Source organism: Magnolia sinica, chromosome 11 (genome assembly GCF_029962835.1).
Source record: "Magnolia sinica isolate HGM2019 chromosome 11, MsV1, whole genome shotgun sequence".
NCBI classification, from domain to species: Eukaryota; Viridiplantae; Streptophyta; class Magnoliopsida; order Magnoliales; family Magnoliaceae; genus Magnolia; species Magnolia sinica.
The window spans coordinates 61,313,879-61,336,303 of record NC_080583.1 but is presented as its reverse complement, the minus strand read 5'-3'; the positions used below and the strand labels follow the sequence as shown (position 1 = coordinate 61,336,303).

The 22,425-nt window shown below is 39.8% G+C and overlaps 1 protein-coding gene across 1 annotated transcript; it reads left to right on the top strand.

The window, feature by feature from the left end:
- The first annotated feature begins 19,894 nt into the window (after positions 1 to 19,894).
- Positions 19,895 to 21,064, top strand: LOC131218127 (peroxisome biogenesis protein 7-like). The gene has a single exon (XM_058212809.1). It carries the CDS (start codon positions 19,895 to 19,897, stop codon positions 21,062 to 21,064), a length of 1,170 nt encoding a protein of 389 aa, XP_058068792.1.
- The last annotated feature ends 1,361 nt before the right edge of the window (positions 21,065 to 22,425 follow it).

Below are 22,425 nucleotides of genomic sequence, written 5' to 3'. Positions count from 1 at the left end.
ATAAAATACAAGAATTAAATATATTTAAATATCAATTTTGGAAGCATTTCGGATGGCAATATGATTGTCTGATCAAAGAATCCATTATGCAGAAATGATATTATCTTGATTGATCTTGACTGATCTTGTTAGCTTTTGAAGAATATTGCTCCTTTTTTATGAACTAAGCCTTTCACAATGCCTAAAGATTGCAATTCATTGTCAAAAGGTGATTGTCCACGCAATTGAGATGTTACGCGCAGAATAGATGAACACATTCATCTGGTTGTGCGGCCACCTTGTTGCGCGCGGCACAACAGATACACCCAGTACCTGGGTATCTTTGATGTCTCTAATGTCTTCTGCTCTGCTCCCAAAATCTTCGAATGAATCAAATGAAGTTGGCATAGGGGTATTTATAGCCTCTCACACGTGCGCACTCCTCTATCCGCGTATTACATCTCTGTTGTGCAGGAAGTGGGCCCATTGTGCAGAATATAACAGGTCATTGTGCAATTACCATTTTTCTCATTGTGTGTCGTGCAATGAATCATTAGCAACATATCTGATTCTCAAATTCCTTTTCTTAATTTTGTGCTCCAACACCGTCGATGCCATTAAAGTTCCCATCAAGCGCGTGTGCAAAGTTGCATAAGTGCATAATTAGTTTCCTATTCCAATTATGATAGTATATATATCAGGTGTAATTCGGATTAGAGAGTGATTAAGGTGTATTAGGGCTTTCTAAAACATTTCTAAGGGATAAGGGTATAGCTAGGCTTTAAAGGAAATTCGAGGCTTGGTCGAATCAATAAGATCATCTATCTCTTGTTATTCTACTTTCATAGTACATTACTCGTCGCTTTGTGCCATTATTTTTTCCCGCAAGGGATTTTTCACATAAAAATCGATTTGTTCTTATTTGGGTTTGTTTGCATGATTACGTATACTTTCCTTGATTTCACTCTGGGTGCTTCTGTGGTTCCCAATAAGTGGTATCAGAGATGAACGACATCCTAGTTCTGCAAGGATTGAATGAAGCTCTCTTTGAAAAGTGACCAGAAACTATGTCATAAGAAGAAGGAAACAAGTTAGGTAAGAAAACTAATATATCTATTCAATTGTGTCTAATAGATAATGTCCTTTATAATGTTATGAGAGAGAAAACTATAACAAGTACATGGACGAAACTAGAAAAAATCTATGCGAAGAAGTCTTCTGAGAATTACTTGTATATTAAGTTACAGTTGTTCAATATGAAGATGAAGGATGAGCTAACGTTGATGACTCCATTAATAACTTCAATAGACTTGTTCGTAAGTTGTTGGATGTGGAGGAGATGATAAAAGATGAAGATCAAGCACATATTCTACTAAACACTTTTCCAGCATTGTGTGAGTCGTTCAATGACTCTCTGTGCACAGGTAAGATGACCATTAGTATTAAGACCATTATCCCAACCCTTCATTCGAAGGCGATGAGAAAGAAAAGCAGTGACGTGGATGCTTCTACAAATGTACTAGTTACGAGAGAGAAATTCTGAGTGATATAGTGGATCTTCACAATCAAAGTCCAAATCTAAGGGCAAAGGCAAATGAAAGTTGACGTGTTAGAATTGTGGCATGACAGAACACATGAAAAAGGAATGTAAGAATCCTAAGTTAATGAAGGAGAATTTAGAGACTTCTTCTAGAGAGGCCAACACTGAATCTAGTGAGGAGATGAATGGTAGTAACGTGTTGAATGCATCAAAACCTGGGTACTTTGATAGATAATGAATTTTAGATATATGGGCTTTTTACCACATGACCCCTCATAGGAGTTGGTTCACCAATTACAATGAGTGCAATAATGACTAAGTGTTTATGGACAACGACAGTGCATGTAAAGTGGTTAGTGTTGGATCGATGCGTATCAAGATGTTTAATGACATGGAACGTATCTTAACCGAAGTGAGACACGTTCCTGTTTTGAGGAAGAGCATGATATCTTTGGGTGCACTCGAGGCATTTGGGTGTAAACTCATCGGGTTCTATTACCTTAAGTTTTCAAATGGGGCATTCGTAGTCATGAAAGCATAGAGGAATGATAACCTTTATAGGTTGATTGGGAGCACTTCATTGGGTTGAGCTGCAGCGGATGTAATTGATTCCACGTCTGCACATATGTGGCATATACGTTTAGGCCACATAAGCTAGCAGGGCATTAAGGTACTTTCTGATCATTGTTTAATTGTATTTTTTAAAAATAATGATTTTAGTATATGCGAGTATTATATATATGGTAAATAGTCAAGGTTGTCTTTTAAATTTGGGAAACATATTTGTAAGAGGGTTATATACTATGTGCATTCAGATGTATAGGGCTGTCTTTGTATTTTCTAGTGGATGATCGTCATAGTTTGTTACATTCATTAATTGCTATTCCAAAAAGTGTGAGTTTTTTTTATGAAAAATAAATCTAATGTTTGCACTAACTTCAAACAATGGAAGGCAATGATTGAAAAATAGTTTGGGCCAAAGATGAGAGTATTGAGGATAAATAACGGTGGGAATTTACTTCTAAGGAATTCAATCGGCATTGTAAACATGAAGGGTTTTTAAGGCATGACATAATGCACCACACACTAAAGAAAAATGGTGTGGCTAAGCGAATAAATCGGACTCTCTTAAAGAGCACCTAACGCATGATGAGAAATGTTGGGTTGGGTAAGGAAATGTGAATTGATATCATTAACACACACCTGCTACGTATTGAATCAATCCCTTTCTACGACTATTGATTGTAAAATTCTATAAGAAGTATAGAGTAGTCAACAAATAGACTATTCATGGCTGAAAGTATTTGATTGCGATACTTACTCTCATGCATAGTTAGTTAAGAGAGATAAATTGGACCAATGACTAAAAAGTACATCTTTGTTAACTATGTTAATGGTGTGAAAGGGTATAGACTATATGACCAGGTCACATGAAAAATTTTCCTTAGCCGTGATGTTAAATTCGACGAAGGATTCTTGGTCCATAAGGATAAACACAAGGAGGCCAAAAAGTTGGTTGTGGACATTCAAATAGATAGAGATAAGACACAGTCTGATACTGAGATGCTGAGATGCAGACAGAGGTACAGAAACAGGCGGAGCAGCCACCTGTGAGAAGGAATCCACTAATGGATCGTAAGTTATCCATGAGATACATGGATGACTTGAATATTGCATTTTTCCTCATTACAGATGAGGAGGGTCCATTTACTTTTAAGGAGGCTCTTAATGATGTAGATAGTAAAAAGTGAAAAACGATGCGAGATAAACTCTTTATAGAAGAATGAGATGTGGGAGCTTCTCATGCGTCATAAAGCGATTAAATGTAAGTGGATCTTCAAGAAGAAACATAATAGATACAAGGCAATGTGTTAGCGAAGGGATATACTTAAAGAAAAGGTGTTGACTTCACTGAGATCTTCGCAACTATGGGGAAGTATCTATTAGATTCAAATTGACGCTGGTTGCCCAATAAGATCTTGAGCTAAAATACATGGATGTAAAGACTGTTTTCCTACATGGGGAATTAGAAGAGCAAATGTATATGAAGAGATCTTTAAGTTTCAAAATATAAGGGATAGAAAACAAGGTTTGTAAGTTGATGACATCATTGTAAGGACAGAAACAGTCTCATAAGCAATGGTTGAAGAAATTTGATTATTTCATGATGAGTCAGAGGTTTACCAGGAGTGAGTATGATTATTATGTCTATTACAAGAAATTGAGTGATGAGAAGTTTATTATCTCGGTATTCTATATTGATGACATGCTTACTGCTAATTGTAGCATTTATGAGATCGACATACTAAAGACTCAGTTATCAGGGACATTCGATATGAAACATCTAGGCCCTGCAAAGAGGGTTCTCACCATTGACATAAATAGAGACAGGAAGAGAAACGGGATATGGTTATCTTAGGAAAAATACCTTAAGAAGGTATTAGTGAAGTATGGGATTGATAAGGCAAAGCTGGTCAGTGTTTCCCACGCAGCTCATTTTAAGCTTTCTTCTTAACAGTGTCCTGAAATATATGAAGAAAAGTAAGTTATGCCTCATATACCTTATTTAAGTGCGGTTGACAGTTTGATGTATGTCATGATATGTACAAGATCGGATATTTCACATGCAGTGGCTGCTGTTAGCATATACATTTACAACTCCGACAAGCAACACTAAGAGAATGAAATTGCTAGTTCGATATATTTGAGGTACGCAAGACGTCTTGACATTTAAAAAATGGGGGACAAGTTAGTAGGCTGTGGACTTAAATTACACGTGCAGTGTGGCTAACAAAAAATTGACTTCTAGTTATTCATTTGTGCTAGCGGGTGGAGCAATCAGTTGGATGTTAAAGCTTCAGTCTGTAGTCACTCTTTTCACAACCAAAGCTAAGTATATGGTACAGGCATAAGCATTCAAAGAATGTGTTTGGTTAAGGGGGATGATAAATTAGTTAGGGCTTTAGCAAGAGGTCATACCAGTCAATTGTAACAACGAAAGAGTGATCAATCTGACTAAGAATTTTGTTTATCACTAACATAATAAAACATATTACTGTGCGTCATTATTTTATCTGATTGGTGCTTGAGGAATGAGGAGTGACTATTGAGAAGATACCTACAAGTGTAAATTCGGCTGACATGTGTTCACAACCCCAAGTATAGGGTTGCGATGTAGTAATAATTCGGTGAGACCAAGGTCGAATCCACAGGGAATGAGGAACATGGTATAGAACTAATCCAAGTCTAACTTGGTTGGTCTGGGTTTTTAGTCCAGCGATTTAGAAAAATATTTTGAAATAATAAAGATAAAAAGTCTAAGGATCCAAAAATCCACCTATAGCAATCTCAATAAATCTACTTGATTCAATGATATCTCAATTGGAATCGAAGTCCTGTCCTATCCAATTGGATGATGGAGTAGTTAAAACAAAATCTGAACTTTTCATTAATTTAGTTCCTAAATATCCATCTAATTGTAATGATGGCAGGGGATTTAATCATCCTACCATGCCCAGGAGACGATGGTGAACAATGACTTTTACATATTATACAATTCCAAAGTCAATAAGATCATATAAAAAGCCTTCATAGCATCTGCTACAATTTCAATCATAATAAATCATAGAAAACTGGAAATATATCTTAATTCAAACCAAAACTTAATGAAAGTTTAACATAAATTTGAATCAATGCAAATAAAATATCAAAATAAACTATAGGTTTCATCCCTTAACCTTAGCTAAGAGATTAGTTTGAGAAGACTAACATCCTATAAGAAAAGTAAAACAAAAACTAGAAAGATTTACTAGAACCATGAAGAAATCAAAGTGGAAGAATGTTGTTGACGCTCCACCTAGGCCTCCTCTCCCTTTCCAAAGCCGAAAATATGCTTTGGAGCATCCTAAGGACTCCTATTTATAGTTGTGGAACTTCAACTTTCTCACCAAGTTGGAAAATTTTAGAAACTACCTCAAATTCACGCACTCCACGTAAAATCTATGTACGCCTTCGATGTCATGAATAACCTTTGATTGAATTTTCAATGCCATCGAAGATTGTCCAGAATTGTTCAACAAGTTTGGCTTAAAAAATCTCAAAATTCTCGATTGATCGAACTAGCTTTGATTGCACCTTCATTGGCACTTCGATGGAATCAAAGTCTATTCTGACACTTTTCAAAAATATGTTTTTCTAGCTCCAAAATTTCAAAATATTTTTTTGCAGGACAATTTTCAGGATTCATTTTCTTCACTTTAACTTTTCGATTATCTCCATTCCTCACTCAGTTTCCTTGGATCTTTGGCATGTGAATTCTTCATTAATTACTTCCAAATCTCCAATTCTTCATTGTCTTCTTTTGAGTTCTAAATCCATCCTTTTAAGCGTATATTTATCATAAGCTTCCAAATCACCTTGCATGATAAAAACGTATATAATTAAATCAAATTATCAATTAAATGCCAAGAAAACTAATAAAATTGAGGGGTTAAATATGCAATATTTGAGTCTCAACAACATGCTTACGAAGGTAGTTCCTACATAGAAGTTCAAGTTCTGTATAACTTACTTGGGCTTGGTAAAATCATAATGAAGATGGAGTGTACACGAGAAGCGACAACGAAGTTCTGATATAAGGAAAATTAGATATGTTGGAGGCTAAGGAGCTTGGGACAATGAAGATTGAAGACATGGTGGAGATTGTTATTAATGTCTTAAAATTTTTAGTAACAGGGTCTGTCAATGCCATCAACAAACCACTCGATACCATTGAGTAACTATTGATGTCATCGACAGATACTTGATCCCATCGAGAAAATTCAAGTTAGTTGCTCGACTGCTTTAGAATTGCTATTCGATGGCATCAAAGGATCTTTGATGTCATTAATAGGGCTTCGATGTCTGTTGATGCAATATAGTTGCATAAGTATGGGATTTGTTTCCTATTCTGGCTGTGATAACATATATATCGGATGTAATCAAGATTAGGGGTTTATTAAGGTGTATTAGGGCTTTCTAAAATGTTCCTAAGGGTTCAAGGGCATAGGTAGACTTTGAAGAAGATTTGAGGCTTATTCGAATAAGTAAGATCATCTATCTCCTATAATTCTGCTTTCATAGTGCATTACTCGTCACTTTGTTCCATGGTTTTTTCTCGCAAGGGTTTTCCCACATAAAAATTAAATTATTTTTGTTTGGGTTTGTTTGTGCAATTGCGTTTACTTTGCTTGATTCTGCTATGTGAGCTTTCATAATTATAAACATTCATCATATAAAACATGAGATTAATACAGATGACAAATCATGTTAATCATATGAAGAATGAGAGAGGACGAGCATAGTATGGATGCATATTCAACACATCTATTAAGAACTGATCTGATTTAGTTTAATATAATCTAATCAGGTTGTAGCTAATTTAATTAGATCTCAACATATCTGATTAGATATTTGTCAATCCAAGGGAAGTTATAAAAGCATTTTAGATGAAGAAATAGAAGAAAAGAAGAAGGGAAGCATATCTGTAAGAGGCGATCCGCTTGAATTCATATCGGCATAATTATGTTAAATCGAACAAAGGTCCTGATCATTATTGATCATAGCTACAATGAAATAAAAATTTGATCTTCAAATTAGACATCATGATGATCAGATAATACATCTAAAAGCGATGACTTCAAATATGAGAGCTACTATCAATGGATGATTAAATCGTTGTAATCGTAATCAGAGGGTTATTTAGATAGTTTGACTGTGTAGATCATTCCTGATCTGAGATTGGTCACTTGTTCGAGAATGCTAGAGGTCGATCATCTTAAATTGATGGTCATTGATCATCTCAGGTTCCTAGACATTGAGAGGGGAAATGAAAGGAAGAAAGGTGGAAATGAGAGAGAAGAAGAAAATTAAGATTTGACTGTGTTAGAGAGTTATTTTAATGAGGAGAGTTCTCTTATTTATAGAGAATGAGAGAAGAAAGAGTCACAAGTGGCTCTCTAATAGGTCTGCATGAATACTTATTGACAATCAGCTGATAGTTGTATTTATCGACGCAACCCTTATCACGTGGGTTAGTGCACTAATTTATGCATCTTGTTTGTCAATCACATGAGTCCTTGTGTCATGTAGTCAGTTAAGCCCTTAGAAGCTAAACACCAAAGACACAAGAAGACATAATGCATTAAGGAGAGAAGAACAAGTAAATGAGGTGCCTTGGTGACTCTAACGTTGACCTAAAATGTCACGCCCCAAACCCGAAGATCGGATTCACAGGAATCCCGATCGCCGAATCCGGTGCCGACAGCCTCCGTAGTACCCTATTCTCGGCTCCCAGCGCTCATGCGCCAGATTTCGATCTTGGGATCCTACCAGGAGGATTTTTCAACGTACATTTATCTCATAAGAAGCATAACCACAAGTTTACCCAAATCACAAAAGCAACATTATCATCACAATCCGCTAATATAATCATTTGAGTACAGTGCTAAAAGGAAAATACATGTGTCAAAATCAAAGCTCTAAAAGTGAGGTACATGCTTCAAGCTCCACGCTGCTACAACCTAATATTACCTGTACGCATTTATCGTGCATAAGCTTACAGAAAGCTTAGAGGGTGGTGTAAGTGTGTGCACAAGTTAAGTGCCCAATATTCAATGCAATGCCATAATCATACAATGTCAGAAATATTGGCATATCATGAATCATACGATAGCAGAGTAAATAGAAATACTGAAAAGCTCATAATTCATATAATATCAGAGTAATACGAAAACATATTGATAAACCCATAAATACCATCAGCCTTATTCAAACTATGCGATGCAGAAATATAGTAAAAACAATATCATATAATAATGAAGCAATGTGATCAACTATGCAATGCGGAGACAATAAGCTAAACATTAAATGAAATGATGCAATGCAATATGCAAATCCTGATGAGTCCACAAATACTGTCAGTCGTATCTAGGCCATATAAATGCAAAAACATAGTAACCCAAAATGTCATATGCCGCGAATGTAATGTAATATGCGGTGTGACTGGAATGACCATGCTGGAGTGTGAAGTCGGGATGATAGTACGTAGTATCGTAGGCTATGGGGTCCATCACAAGTAACTTCTATCCAAACCAGTCCCATACCTAAATTTAGATAGTCAGACTCAATGTGGTAAACTCCTGATCTCAGGTTAGTCATGTGCCCCAATCGAAATTATGGCTATTGTGAAGATACACAATAATTAGTTACGCACCACCAGCCCGAGTGGATAGTGAATGAATAAATGAATGAGTATACAACTCCTGCTCAATAAGTACACATATCAGTACAGTTTATCTCTGGAATCATCACCGGGGTCTATTTAACTCTACGCCAGCTTGCCGCCCCTATCCGAGTGCATAACTGGGTAAGTGGAAGAGACCTCACTATCTGCCTGCCAATATCGGGCCCGGCTCGTCGATAGCGGACCCATTCCTCAAGCTGGTTAAACTCAACCTAGATATTGCCCCCTCACTCAGGCGGATAAGGTCACACCCCCTCCCAACCGACCACGACACAGTGGGAGACGCGGCCTACTGGTATACAACCCTCATGTGCTCATATATATATCCACTCGGTCTCGATGTTGGGGCATCTCCTAGCCATGGAGGTTTAGGGATTTTCACCTAGGGACATGTATGACGCCCGTATACTAGAACCAAATATTTTTGGTGTCCCATCTGGCCATCCACGATATGCCTATGGAGGCTATGGCCCCAATGTCGCTAGGGCGTACAATAATCATAATACAAGATACATGAGTCATACGAACCAGCCATGCATCAATCCTAAGCCATGTGAGATAACCTCCACCTATTAGGGAGTCTCATAACAACGTGCTCAATGACATATACAATAATTAACCACATCTCATAACAAGCATGCAAATGATGCGCATGGGCATGTATCATGATGCTATGTTGTCACATACTCATAATCGATATCAATAACTGGCATCGACAATCGACCTCGACAATGTGAACATTTAACCAACATTACCCTCAAAGAATGACCCACATAGAGCCTAATATATAATAGACTCATGGCCTCACACAAAGGCTGAATATACAACACCATGGGCCTCACTTAAGAGTTTAATACACATCACGATGGGCCTCAATTATGAGTCGCATATGCACCATATAGGTCTCGACAATCGGCCTTGACAATTGAAATCAACCTCGACAATCGAAGTCGGCCTGATACCTGACCTCGACAATCGGGATCGATCGATAATTAGAATCGACAAATCGGTCATGACAATCGGATTGATCGATAATCAGAATCGATAAATCAGTCACGACAATCGGATCGATCGATAATCAAATCGGCAAATCGGTCACGACAATCGGATCGATCGATAATCAAATCGGCAAATCGATCACAACAATCGGGATCGATCGATAATTTGAGTCGGCAAATCGGTCACGACAATCGGGTCGATCGATAATCAGAATCGGCAAATCGGTCATGACAATCGGGATCAATCGATAATCAGAGTCGGCAAATCGATCACGAAAATCGGATCGATCGATAATCAGAATCGGCAAATTGGTCACGACAATCGGGATTGATCGATAATCAGAGTCAACAAATCAGTCACGACAATCGGATCGATCGATAATCAGAATCAGCAAATCAATCACGACAATTGGGATCGATCGATAATCAGAATTGGCAAATCGGTCACGACAATCGGATCGATCGATAATCAGAGACGGCAAATTGGTCATGACAATCGAATCGATCGATAATCAGAATCGGCAAATCGATCATGATAATCAGGTCGATCGATAATCAGAGTTGGCAAATCGGTCATGACAATCAGATCGATCGATAATCAGAATAGAAAAATCGGTCACGATAATCAGATCGATAGATAATCAGAATTCGCAAATCGGTCACAACAATCGGGTCGATCGATAATCAGAATTGGCAAATCGGTCACGACAATCGGGATCGATCGATAATCAAAGTCAGCAAATCGGTCATGACAATCAGATCAATCGATAATCAGAATCGGCAAATCAGTCACGATAATTGGCCTCGATGAGAATGAACCGAACAAGGCATAAGGGAATGTCATAATGTGGACATCCAACTATCATTGCCCATCAATGTGGACATCTGACCAAAATTGTTCCCAAGGATTGGCCCACATAAGAGATTCATACATAACCGGCCATACATTCATCACATTGGGCCTCATTCATGGGCCTCACATACATCGCATTGGGCTTCATATAAGGGCCTCAAGTGTATCCCAATGGGCCACGCCCACGAGCCTCAAATACATCACAATGGGCCTTGCCCATGGGCCTTGAATACATCATATTGGGTCTCACCCATGGGCCTTGAATACACCTTAATGGGCCGCGCCCATGGGCCTTGAATATATCACTATGGGCCTCATCTCATGGGCCTCCAATTTGTCGCAATGGGCCTCATCAATGGGCCGTAAATGCATCACCATGGGCCTCATACGTGGGCCTCATATACAACAAGTGGGCTACACTGCTAGGGCCTCATATGCATCAAATGGGTCACGTATCTGGGCCTAATACACATCACAATGGGCCTCACCTCATGGGACAAATACATATCACAATGGGCCGCACCAATGGGCCTCATAAACGTCAAGTGGACAGCATCAACAGGTCGCACTAATGGGCCTCATAAATTTTAAGTGGGTCGCATCACATAAGATGGACGGCGGCGTAGATAAAACACATACATTAATGCGGGCCCCATGTGCTAGATACAGTACGCGTACAGGGGGCCATGAGCTAGTACGCGTATAGGGGGCCATGAGCTTTCAGTATGAACGTTAGGTGGATCCCCACTATCTGAAAATATTGGATGGTTTGGATGGAATCCATACGTCAAGTGGGTCCCACATATATATGGTGCGGATAAGACCCATACATCACTGGTGGATCCACGTCAGCATTGGACGGCGTGGATCAAAATACATCACAGCAGCCCCATGTCCAGATGGATGGCGTGGATACAAAGTACATGCATCGAGGTAGGGTCCACGTGAGTGGGTGGTGCAAGTACAACACATTCAGGTGGGCCCCATGATCTAGATGGTCTGGATGACCCACCATCCTAAAAATGCTGGACGGTGCGGATATATTACATTCATCAAGTGGGTCCACGTGTACGTGGCCCACCAGAGTTTGGATCATAATGATATTTGTACTTTCCTTTGTCCAGATCTGTCCTCAACAATGGCTAGGTGGACCCTGTCCACTGGACGACCAGGTGGGCCCTGCCCTACAATGATCTGAACTGTATGGACGGTGTGGTTGCATACCACGTACAGCAAGGTGGGCCGTACATGGCACCATCCAAACGAATGGTGCAATTGGAACACACAGATCGAAGTGGGGTCCATGAGCATGGCCCACCTAAGATGAGCACGCCAATGGATGGGCGGTTTGGATGTACAGAGAGGTGGATCCCACAGAACCTGCTGACGTCAATACCCTAGTAGTGGAAATCACGGGGCATGCTGATTTGCTACAACAGCAGCTGCAGCTGCTGGTCCCAGCAGATGGATGGCTTGGATTCAAGGGACCCAAGCACTGCTTACGTGGCAGCAGCTAAGCTGGCCCCACGTGTGGATGCCACACACACACAAGCAGCCCCAATAGCAAAACGGATGAACTGCGTGAATACAAGGTACATGCATCAGGGTGGCCTGGCATCGTCTAGCTAATCCAGCACCGTCCAGAGGTTTGGACAGTGTGGATGAAACACATACATCATGGTGGGTCCCACCCGCATGAGCAGGGGTGGCCCACGTCCACCAGATGGATGGACGGTTAGGATAAAACAATGCATCAAGGTGGATCCCATGTGGGACCTGCCATACAATACATATACGTTGTATATATGTAATATAATAATATATTATAGTATTTATTTATATTCTTTTTTTTTTTTGTTCAAGGTCAGCAGGGCAATAACGTCCAGCGTCCATTGATGGACGGCTGGATGAAATTCATACTTGTAGGTGGGCCCCACCCTCACACGAGCCACACGTATGAGGTGGCCCATGTCCACGGAAAATGAAGGGAAGGTGTGGATATACGCGTACATCACTATTGTGGGGCTATGGCACTATCCAGTACGGTGTCCAACACCGTCCATCTGGATGGTGCACATCACATACCTCATAGTGACCACCCACTGCCTAGAGAGATGGGCAGTACAAATATAAAACACATACCTCGAGAAGGACCGACAGAGCTTGCTGCCGTCAATGGCATCTCCAGCTGTTGGGTAGCAGCAGATGAGCTGGTTGGATAGAAACATACCTCATGGTGGGGTCCACCATTCCAACCAATGGACAGCGTGGATACATACATCAGGATGGGTCCCACCATATGTATGGCGTGGATCAAGTGGACCATACCCATCATATGAGAGAGAAAGAGAGAGAAATAGGGAAAGAGAGAAATCGGTGGAAATGGGAGGGACCCCGCCACTATCAGCCCTCCCTATACAATGCATACATCAAGATGGGTCCCACCATATGTGGGCCCTCTAATCATCAAAATCCACAAAAAAATCACCCACAAACAATGAAGATTCACCCACCTATCCTTCTTCTAGGCTCCATGGACTCCTTAGCTCATTGTCTTCAACTTTAATGGATGAAGATGAGGATTGTATGGCTAAGATGGAAGATTGGGTAGTAGGGAGTGGGCCACACAAAGCTCCTCTCATGGAGCTCTCTTGCTTGGATGTTGGGATGCTCTTGGGAGGAAATGAGAAATGAGAGAGAGAGAGAGAGAGAGAGAGAGAGGAGTGATGTAGTAAATGGAGGGTATGATGCTTGTTGACTTGTTGGTAAGAAAGGAATGAGATGAGTAAGGGTGTTATTGACTTTATGTGAGAGAGGGATGGGTAGGGTATGGGATGTTGTACTTGACATGTGAGGTGATTGATAGGATTGATTGATGAGACATTCTCTAGGGATTTGCAACGCGCGATACATTTTTTCTCGAATTGAATGCAGGTCCACATCTTCTGGCCTGGGTATCGCCTCAGCGCATGAGATGCGGCGTTGGAATCGCGGCGACGACGCGGTCGCAATGATACAAGTTTCGAGTCGAGACGACTCTGATATATAGAACTCGGCTTAGAATTGTGCGCAAACATCGGATACAGGTCGAAGGTCGCCAAAATTTGACCGGGAGGGCTGCGGAAGTCTACAGATCAGTACGGTCTAGGATACGGGCCTTATATAAAACAACCTCTTGAACCTCTAGATGATCCTAACCCTAATATGTAAACATTATTGATTATCCCTTAGCTTTATAAGACTAATTGGAACATGATTGGTAAGGCAAGAAGAGGTTTGAAGCTGCTGTGAAATCGTATGCCCAAAATAGAAATTTTTTATTAATCCCTAATCCCATCGAGAGATTGTCGATGGGACTCGATCGAATCAAAGGATCACTCAATCCAATCAATGAATTAGTCTACAAACCTAATAGATACATTCTTAATTTTCTCGATGGATCGATAATGTGTTTGATCCTATTGAAGGACCTTCAATCCCATCGAAGGGCATTTCATTTAAATGGATAAAGTCGTTAACTACGTTTTATAGGTATTGAAAATCGGTTTCTTATAAAAGGGCATTCGATTTTTAGATAAAAGGATGAGTTTTTGGTGTAATAAAAGCTTAGGATCTTCTACCTAGCCTCTAAATTTATGAGATTAAGTCATTTTCCTTGAGATTCATCAATTGAAAGAGGATTCTAACCTCAATGAAGAAGATGAACCCAATCTCCACCCTGTTTTAGAGATTAAACTTGAACCCATATTAAAATCCTTGTCTAAATCCTCTAAAACACCCATATATGTGAATCTCCTAGGAATTATAATATTCACATGTGTTGTAGGAGATTCACCCAACATCTCATCACCTTAGTCACTTCAATGAAGCATTGCATGCGAGGTATTTGATCTTGGAGCTGAAGCACTGGCAAGCATTGGCATCAACTATCAAGGAAGCATTTGAGGAGCGGATTCATGCACGGGAGAGCTCTAAAGAAGTGACTGAAGAATGGCGTGTTTGTGCAAGTAGAAAAAGGTGTCTTTCAGAATCTCCGGGGGTCATTTCGTTGAGTCTTCAAATTTTCTGATCTTCATAATTATGCAGGGTCTAACTAACCATAGAATTCCAAGAAAATATACTAGTAGTAGATCAAAACAAAATGCATCATATTACCTAGTCAACCCACTCACAAATAAGACACATAGAGTGAAAGCCCTACAAGGAGGCTTGTGAGTGCCCCATTGCATTCACAATCAGCTACAATGTACAAGTAAAATGAACAATTGATAGCGTTGGTTGCTAGTCCATATTTATATTAAATATTTCCCTAATAAAGGATGGGCAGAGGATGACTCAATAGTGGCCTACGATTGAAGTAAATCAGGCCAGAAGGCTCGAACTATGATAAAAAAAAAACAGTCTAAACGCGCACTATGACTTCCAATGACAATAACTTTACGGCTAGTTATCCATTTTGCACATTTAATATATCTTTGAAGCTATTAATAAGCTTTTATGTAATTTTATAGGTTAAAATCATGTTTAAAAAAACTTACTATTTTAAGGAAGTTCCACTTTCGATATTTAGGTTTTAAGAATCTGATTATGATCTGAATTCTTTGTTTTAAGTATCTAAGGTTGATATGACTAGATATTCTCTTACTAATTTTGATAATTTTTACAATTTAGGGGATAGAGTTTCTTTTTCTTGCATAAGAACATTAGACTTATTGTAAGCAGTCATGGATTTAAAGGCTAATCTTAAATAAAACATGATGATTCCCTCTTCACTCACACACTCACTAAGTTATTCCCAGATAGAGCATAAATCCATTGGCCAATTTCATAGGCTGAGTATATGCTTTGTCAATGTAACATGATGAACAACTTAGATCAAGTAGAAGTATGCCTCTTGGCATTTGATGCTGCAATCAAAACAGTTGGGATATGCGCAGTTCTAGAAATAATAATATCTAGATAATGAATTGTTGAGTTCAATAAAATATAGGTGGTACGATCCACCATGATAAACATACAAGTGAGATAGAAATTATATTTTCTTATTACACTTTGAATTACAAGGCATGCCTACTATATGTAGGAATCTCATACAAGATGCTTACAAATTCAAGCATTTGAAAATTGAATTTAGTCATTCAGAACAAGCAAAAGCAGTTGAGGTAAAATAGGAGACTATTGCAATTGGTGTGGAATCGGTCGTAGTGTAGCGAAACTATTGTTAATATTCCCCGGCAAGCAAAACCGCCGTTCAACAACGTGAAGCTTATCTTGTAAGAGATGAAACTGAGTAGAAGCTAACCCTTTAGTAAAGACGTTGACCACTTTATCAATTGTTCCAACAAACCAAATCTGGAAATCAACACGAGTAACCTTCTCCCATACGTAGTGATAAGCAACCTCAACATGCTTGGTGCGGCCATGATATATCGAATTTAAGGCCAAGGAAATAACATTGATATTATCACAATATAAAATAGGAAGATCCTTCAAGAATATATATAATGAGATCACACAGAACCATGCATATTTAGAATAATTTAAATGTGGTGAGCGCCAAGGAGCAATATTTTGATTTAGTATTGGATCGCAAAATTATAAGTTGTTTCTTAGCACTCCAAGAAATCAAATTGCTACTATGAAAGATCGCAAAGCCTAACGTAGAACGACGATCATGAGGATCACCGGCCGAATCAATATCAGATTAAGTTGTCGCCAAGAGGAGACTCTTACGAAAGTGAAGACCATGAGAGATGGTGCCTTTAGGAAATTGAAAGATACGTTTCAATATCATCTAATGCATGGTTTGGGGAGCATGCATAAATTGACAGACTTCGTGACCGCAAAAGAAATGTCTGGTCTTGTTAAAATGACATCCTGAAGAGCCTCCACAACACTACGATACTCGTGTGGATCAAGTAAAGGATCTCCATCATACTTAGAGAGCTTAGAGCCGGAGACAAATGTAGAGTGTAAGGGTTTCACATCATGCATTTTAATACGATATACAAGATTCAAGACATACTTTGTTTCTATTAAATACGTATCAGAGGTAGAGCGATGAACCTCAATGTCAAGAAAATAATGCAGAGAACCCAAATCTTTCATTTAAAAAAAAAAAAAAAAGTGATTTAATTTAGCAAAAAGAAAAATAAGAGTAGTAAATTGGTTGTCAATGATAATAATGGCATCCATGTAAATGAGAACAAAGGTCAACTCCATAAACGTCCGTTTGACAAAAAGCAATGTATCGACAATGAAAGCCACAAAACTAAGCCCATGTAGGTAGTTTGTAAGGCGAAGATACAAAGCACAAGGAGCTTACTTGAGGACATAAAGAGCTTTGTTCAATTTGTATACATGATCAGGACGGGAAAGATCGACAAATCCTTGAGGCTATCTCATATAAACCTCTTCACTAAGCACACCATGTAAAAAAGGCACTCTGTACATCAAGCTATTGAACAGACCATCCAAAGTGTAGAGCAATAAAGAGCACAAGGCGAATTATAGTATATTTGACCACTAGAATGAAAGTCTCTACATAGTCAATGCTCATCTATTGATGAAAGCCTTTGGCGACAAGGCACACCTTGTAACATTCAATAGAGCGATCCAAGCGCCGTTTAATCGTGTAAAACCATTTACAACCAACTAAATTATGTCTACAATGTGAAACTAATGTCTAGGTGCCCTGCTTATGTAAAGTGTGCTAGTCAACAGACTTAATGCCTGATTATAACAAGTAGGCTCAAAAGGTGCAAGTGTTACCTAAAGAATCATTCCAACGAAGCGGAGGTGATTGAGGTAAAAAATGAGACTACTCTGATAAGTGCAAAAGTGATATTAACATAACCCAAGTATTGTTAACACATCTCTCCATAAAATAAAAGGAAAGAATGGTAGAAATTTTTACAAGCTTAGTTTTTTTTCCTTTGACACGTGTGTGATGCAGGGATGGGCATCGTCTTCCTCAGGGGATAACTATTCTGAATCCACGGAACTTCTCTGGACTCCTCGTAGAGATACCTCGAATTCACAAGAAAAAATATGAAAATAAAAATAATTTTTTTAAAATTTGAAATATTGATTGATAATCCCCTAATACATGTCCCTGTTACACCATTAACATAGAAAAAAGAAAAGTTCCAAAATTCGTAATTATCAAAAATAACAAAATTCTAACTCAAATAAAAATCCCAATGCAAATAAAACTCTTCTCAAAATCTCATTTCTAAAAATAAAAAATTCAAATAAACTTTTGCCAGAAGGGTTTTACCATAATTACAAGTTGTTTCTAAAAAGAATAAAATCTAAAAATCGGAAAGTAAGAAAATATTAAAGATTTGGAGTTATTAAAAATAGTAAATTTTCCTTAAAATTTCAATTTTAAGCCAAAATGGATGGTTGGGTCAGTTCACCTCTGGTGCCCCCAACAATCATAGGTATAAGCCCGTAGCATTGCCTAGTTAAAAAGTTATCATCAATGTACTGTCCACCTTCTTTGGGTCTAAATGTGTTAGAAATGTAAAAGTGTCGTATCAGTGCATCTCATTGGAAAACAACATTTGAGGTTCAAAGCTATAAATTGTCGTATCAAGCCAGCCCGTTAGGCCTTCGATAGGTAGTGTCAGGCCCAACAAGCCTGTTGTGTCAGGCAAGCAGGCCCAAGGTGTAGAGGCGGTGGGAGATGGGAAACGTAGGGATAGGCCGAGCTTGAGCCATAAAAGGGATGGTCGAACCCAGTCCAACATGAAGCTCTGACCTTGAAGACCAACGGCTATGTTTATTTAAGAGAAATTAGCCATTTTAATCAAAATAGTAGACTTAAGGATAATCCTAACCGTTCAGTTGGAGAATAGACGGTCCAAAGTTAACCAACGACTTGTGCCAACCCTGATTTTGGTGCCATGACCCATCTATTAGGGGCGACACAGTGGGGATCCGCACATGTGCCATACCAGTACACTCAAACGATCCAAATGTGCACCGACCGTACATGTATGGCCATAACCCACACATCACACTGCATGTATGGAAGCGGATTGCCTGTGACCCCACGCACAGAGATATACCTGTCCCTGGAGCTGTGTGGGCCCACAAATATATCCGTGACCAATTCTACTACGTCCATCTATTTTAAAAGACAGCAATAGCACAGGATACTAAAAATCAGGTTAGAACGAATACACAGGCCAGCAACACCAACGAAACTGTACGAACAGAAACGTCCACCCTTGTAACCTTTTTGGAGCTGACCATGATAATGCCATCCAAACCGTTCATTGGTTATCACCACTCAGATGAACTGTAGGACCAACATAATCCTGATGCAAAACTTCTGTCACCCCAGGTATTCAATCCTCACTGTTTCGTGTAGTGTAGCCCACCTGAGTCTTGGATCTACATTATTTTTAGAATTCAGTTCTATTTTGTTCTTTCAAAACAGATGGACGGAGTGGATTTTCACTGGCATCTCTGTGTGAGCCACACAACCCCAGGCACAGGAATATCTCTCCTACGGGGGTCACAGGCAGGACGCGGATTGCGTCCTACCCCCGCCCGGCTCCTGCCGGGAACGGGCAGGAGCTTTGAGTAGCCACCCTGAAGTATAGGTCTTATCCACACTGTCCATCCATTTTTTACTATCATTTTAGGATGCAAGCCCAAAAATGAGGCATATCCAAGGCTTAAGTGGGCTACAGAATGGAGATTAAATTAATACCGTTGAAAACTTTTTGGGGCCAAAGAAGTTTTGCATAGAGCTGATATTTTTTGTTTTCTCTTCATTTAGGTCTATGTAACCTTATGAATAGGTTGGATGGAAGATAAACATCTTGTGGGCCCCAGAAAAATTTCAACGGTGAGAATCATTATCACCGCTGCTTCCTTTGCTGTGGTCCACTTGAGCGTTGGATGTGCCTCAGTTTTGGGTTTATATCCTAAAATGAATGGACGGTGTGGATAAGACCCATACATCAAGGTGGCCATTCAAAGCTGCTGCCCGTTCCCAGCTGGAGACGGGCAGGGGTAGGACGCAATCCGTGTCCGTCACAGCCAATCCTCTTGGGCAGGTATGATCCTAACTATCCAATGATGTCCTTGTTTCGATAAGAAATGTACATAAATAACAAATTAATATCATCCAACAGTTTTCGTTTTGTAACCATTTATAACATCAAATATTATTTGAACGGTTTCGATCAAGATAAAAGCATGCCAATTAAACAGTGTCTTCGTGCATGTGTATGGATGCTAATTATCCGCCAGAGTATGAAGTAACTGGTCCCAATTCAAGAGCAACGGATGTAAAGAGCGGGAAATGCAAAGAACAACTTTCCGTTTTCAACCGAAAAAACAGAAAGCACATGACCAACAAAGAACAAGAAAAAGAACAAGATCTGTTGCTTGCGTTTCCCAAACAAAGAGAGATAACCATCTTCTTCTTCACCATCATTGCCAGAACAACCATCATCAACATGAAATCATATAGATCTGGATTCAATGGCAGCTCTGTAAAATACAGCCCCTTCCGAAATTCCCAATTCATCGTCACAGGCTACGATCACGGCCAGAACCGTGGCCGTGTTAACATCCACTACTCAAACAAGAAGCCACTCGCATCCTTCACCACCACAGATCGAATCTTCGACTGCACATGGTCCTTATCAAACCCTGATCTCATCGTCTTAGCAGCCGACAAAGGAGCTGTCCACCTCATTGACATCAATCTCCCCCACAATTCCAACCCTCTAGGATCCTTCTACGGACACACCGGCATCACAACCTCAGTCGACTGGAACCCCATTGATGCTTCTTTCCTTTCAGCCTCACAAGACGGAAATGTCAAGCATTGGATTGTTGATCGATGCAGTACCATCCATTCCTACAGCCACCCTAAATCTCTCTCGCGTGTCACCTGGAATCCACGTAGCCCAAACAACTATGCAACTGCATGTAACGATGGTAACGTCCGTGTCTGGGATATACGTGATAGGAGGGCTGAAATCATCATTAAAGCTGATGATTTACCTATTCTGTGTTGTGAATGGAATAGCCATGGTGAAGCTCGAATTGCAACTACCACACTTCGCATGACTTACATTCAGGTGTGGGACATCAGGCAGCCTCGATCCCCTGTGAAACTCCTCGATGGGGCACATACAGCTGGGGTCCGTGTTGTGAAGTTCTCGCCTCATAGGGAGTATCAGATTGCCTCGTGCTCGTTTGATGGGAAGGTGGTTCTGTGGGATTATGGGGCAGAGAATGCGGTTCCAATAATCAAAAAGTACGAGCATCACGTAGCCAGCGCCCGTGGGTTGGATATGAGTAAGATAGTCGAGGGGTTATTGGTTAGTACTGGAGTGGATGGCCTCGTTCATGAGTGGCAGCATGTTCTGCCAGAGGCATGAAGGACTGGAATCCAAATACCCATTCTTGTTCGAGGAGCTGCTCTGTTTTCCTTCTTCTTCTTCTTCTTGTTATCTTTCTTGATGTTCTTGAATTGATGTTTTCTCATTCCTTTTCCATTAAAACGCAAGTGAAATGAATTAGATTTGTGGTCTCTGACTGATTTCTTACAATGTGTTCTTGAAATCTTAGATCTTTTGTACAATAGCTAATGAAATGTCATGTTTGTGCTGACCTTGAATTGATCCAGACTATTCATACGGTGGCACCATTATTTCTGTGATGATTCTTCAAGATCCTATCTGCATGTTGTGGTTTGTGCACTTTGACAGGTGTAATGATAAAAGCATATAGCCTGCAGATGGGAGTTGTTCCGCCGGTCGGAATAGATGAGAATGTCCTGAGAAGGCTGTTGTCATCCCGTCGACATCCACTACATGGGCTACCAGATGAACGATTTGGATGACTGGAAGATAGGAAAAGCTGTCCCAAATGAAAATGCTAGAAATTCGGTCATACCACACTCCTTTTTGAATTTCCAACCATAGGTAGCGCTATTTTTATACAATCCAAACACGACTCCTGGACTTAATTCACAAGGCCCCGAGAAAAGGTGTCAACTGTGATGTGGCTGCTGTGGCGTGCTGTGAATGGCTGGCTGTGACTCCTGGACGCGGATTGCGTACTGACAGGGTCTGCACCTAGGTAGCTACTGACAGTGCTATGTGCCTAACATGACGTGTGTGCTATCCACGCTTTCATCTATGTATTTAATGTCATAAGTCCAAAAATAAAGTAGATTTGAAGTTTTTAAGCTGATATTTTTGTTCTCCTCGTCGAGGTGTGCGTAACCTAGTCAACAGTGGGGAAGACAAATGCACATTACGGTGAGTCCTAAAAAATCAATGATGAGCATTCAATCTCCACACCGCTAGAAAACAGTGGAGATTGACTGCTCATCTATTTTTCCAGAGTATTTAATGTCATGAGTACAAAAATAAAGTAGATTTGAAGTTATTAAGCTGATATTTTTGTTCTCTTTGTCAAGGTGTGCGTAGCCTAGTCAACAGTGGGGATGACAAATGCACATTACGGTGAGCCCTAAAAAATCAATGATGAGCATTCAATCTCCACTGTTTACCAGCGGTGTGGTGTACTTTGGGTTTGGATGTCCATCATTTTTAGGCTTATACTCTATAATGATATGGAAAAATAGATGGCTAGCTTAGATAAAACACATTTATTTTGATAAATATTGTCAATAGCCACTTTCCTACCGATTGGCACGCGTCCGTGATTCCTTATGAGAATGCACTACTTATAGGAGAGTTGTATACGAGTCAAGCCAAGTCGAGCTTGGCAC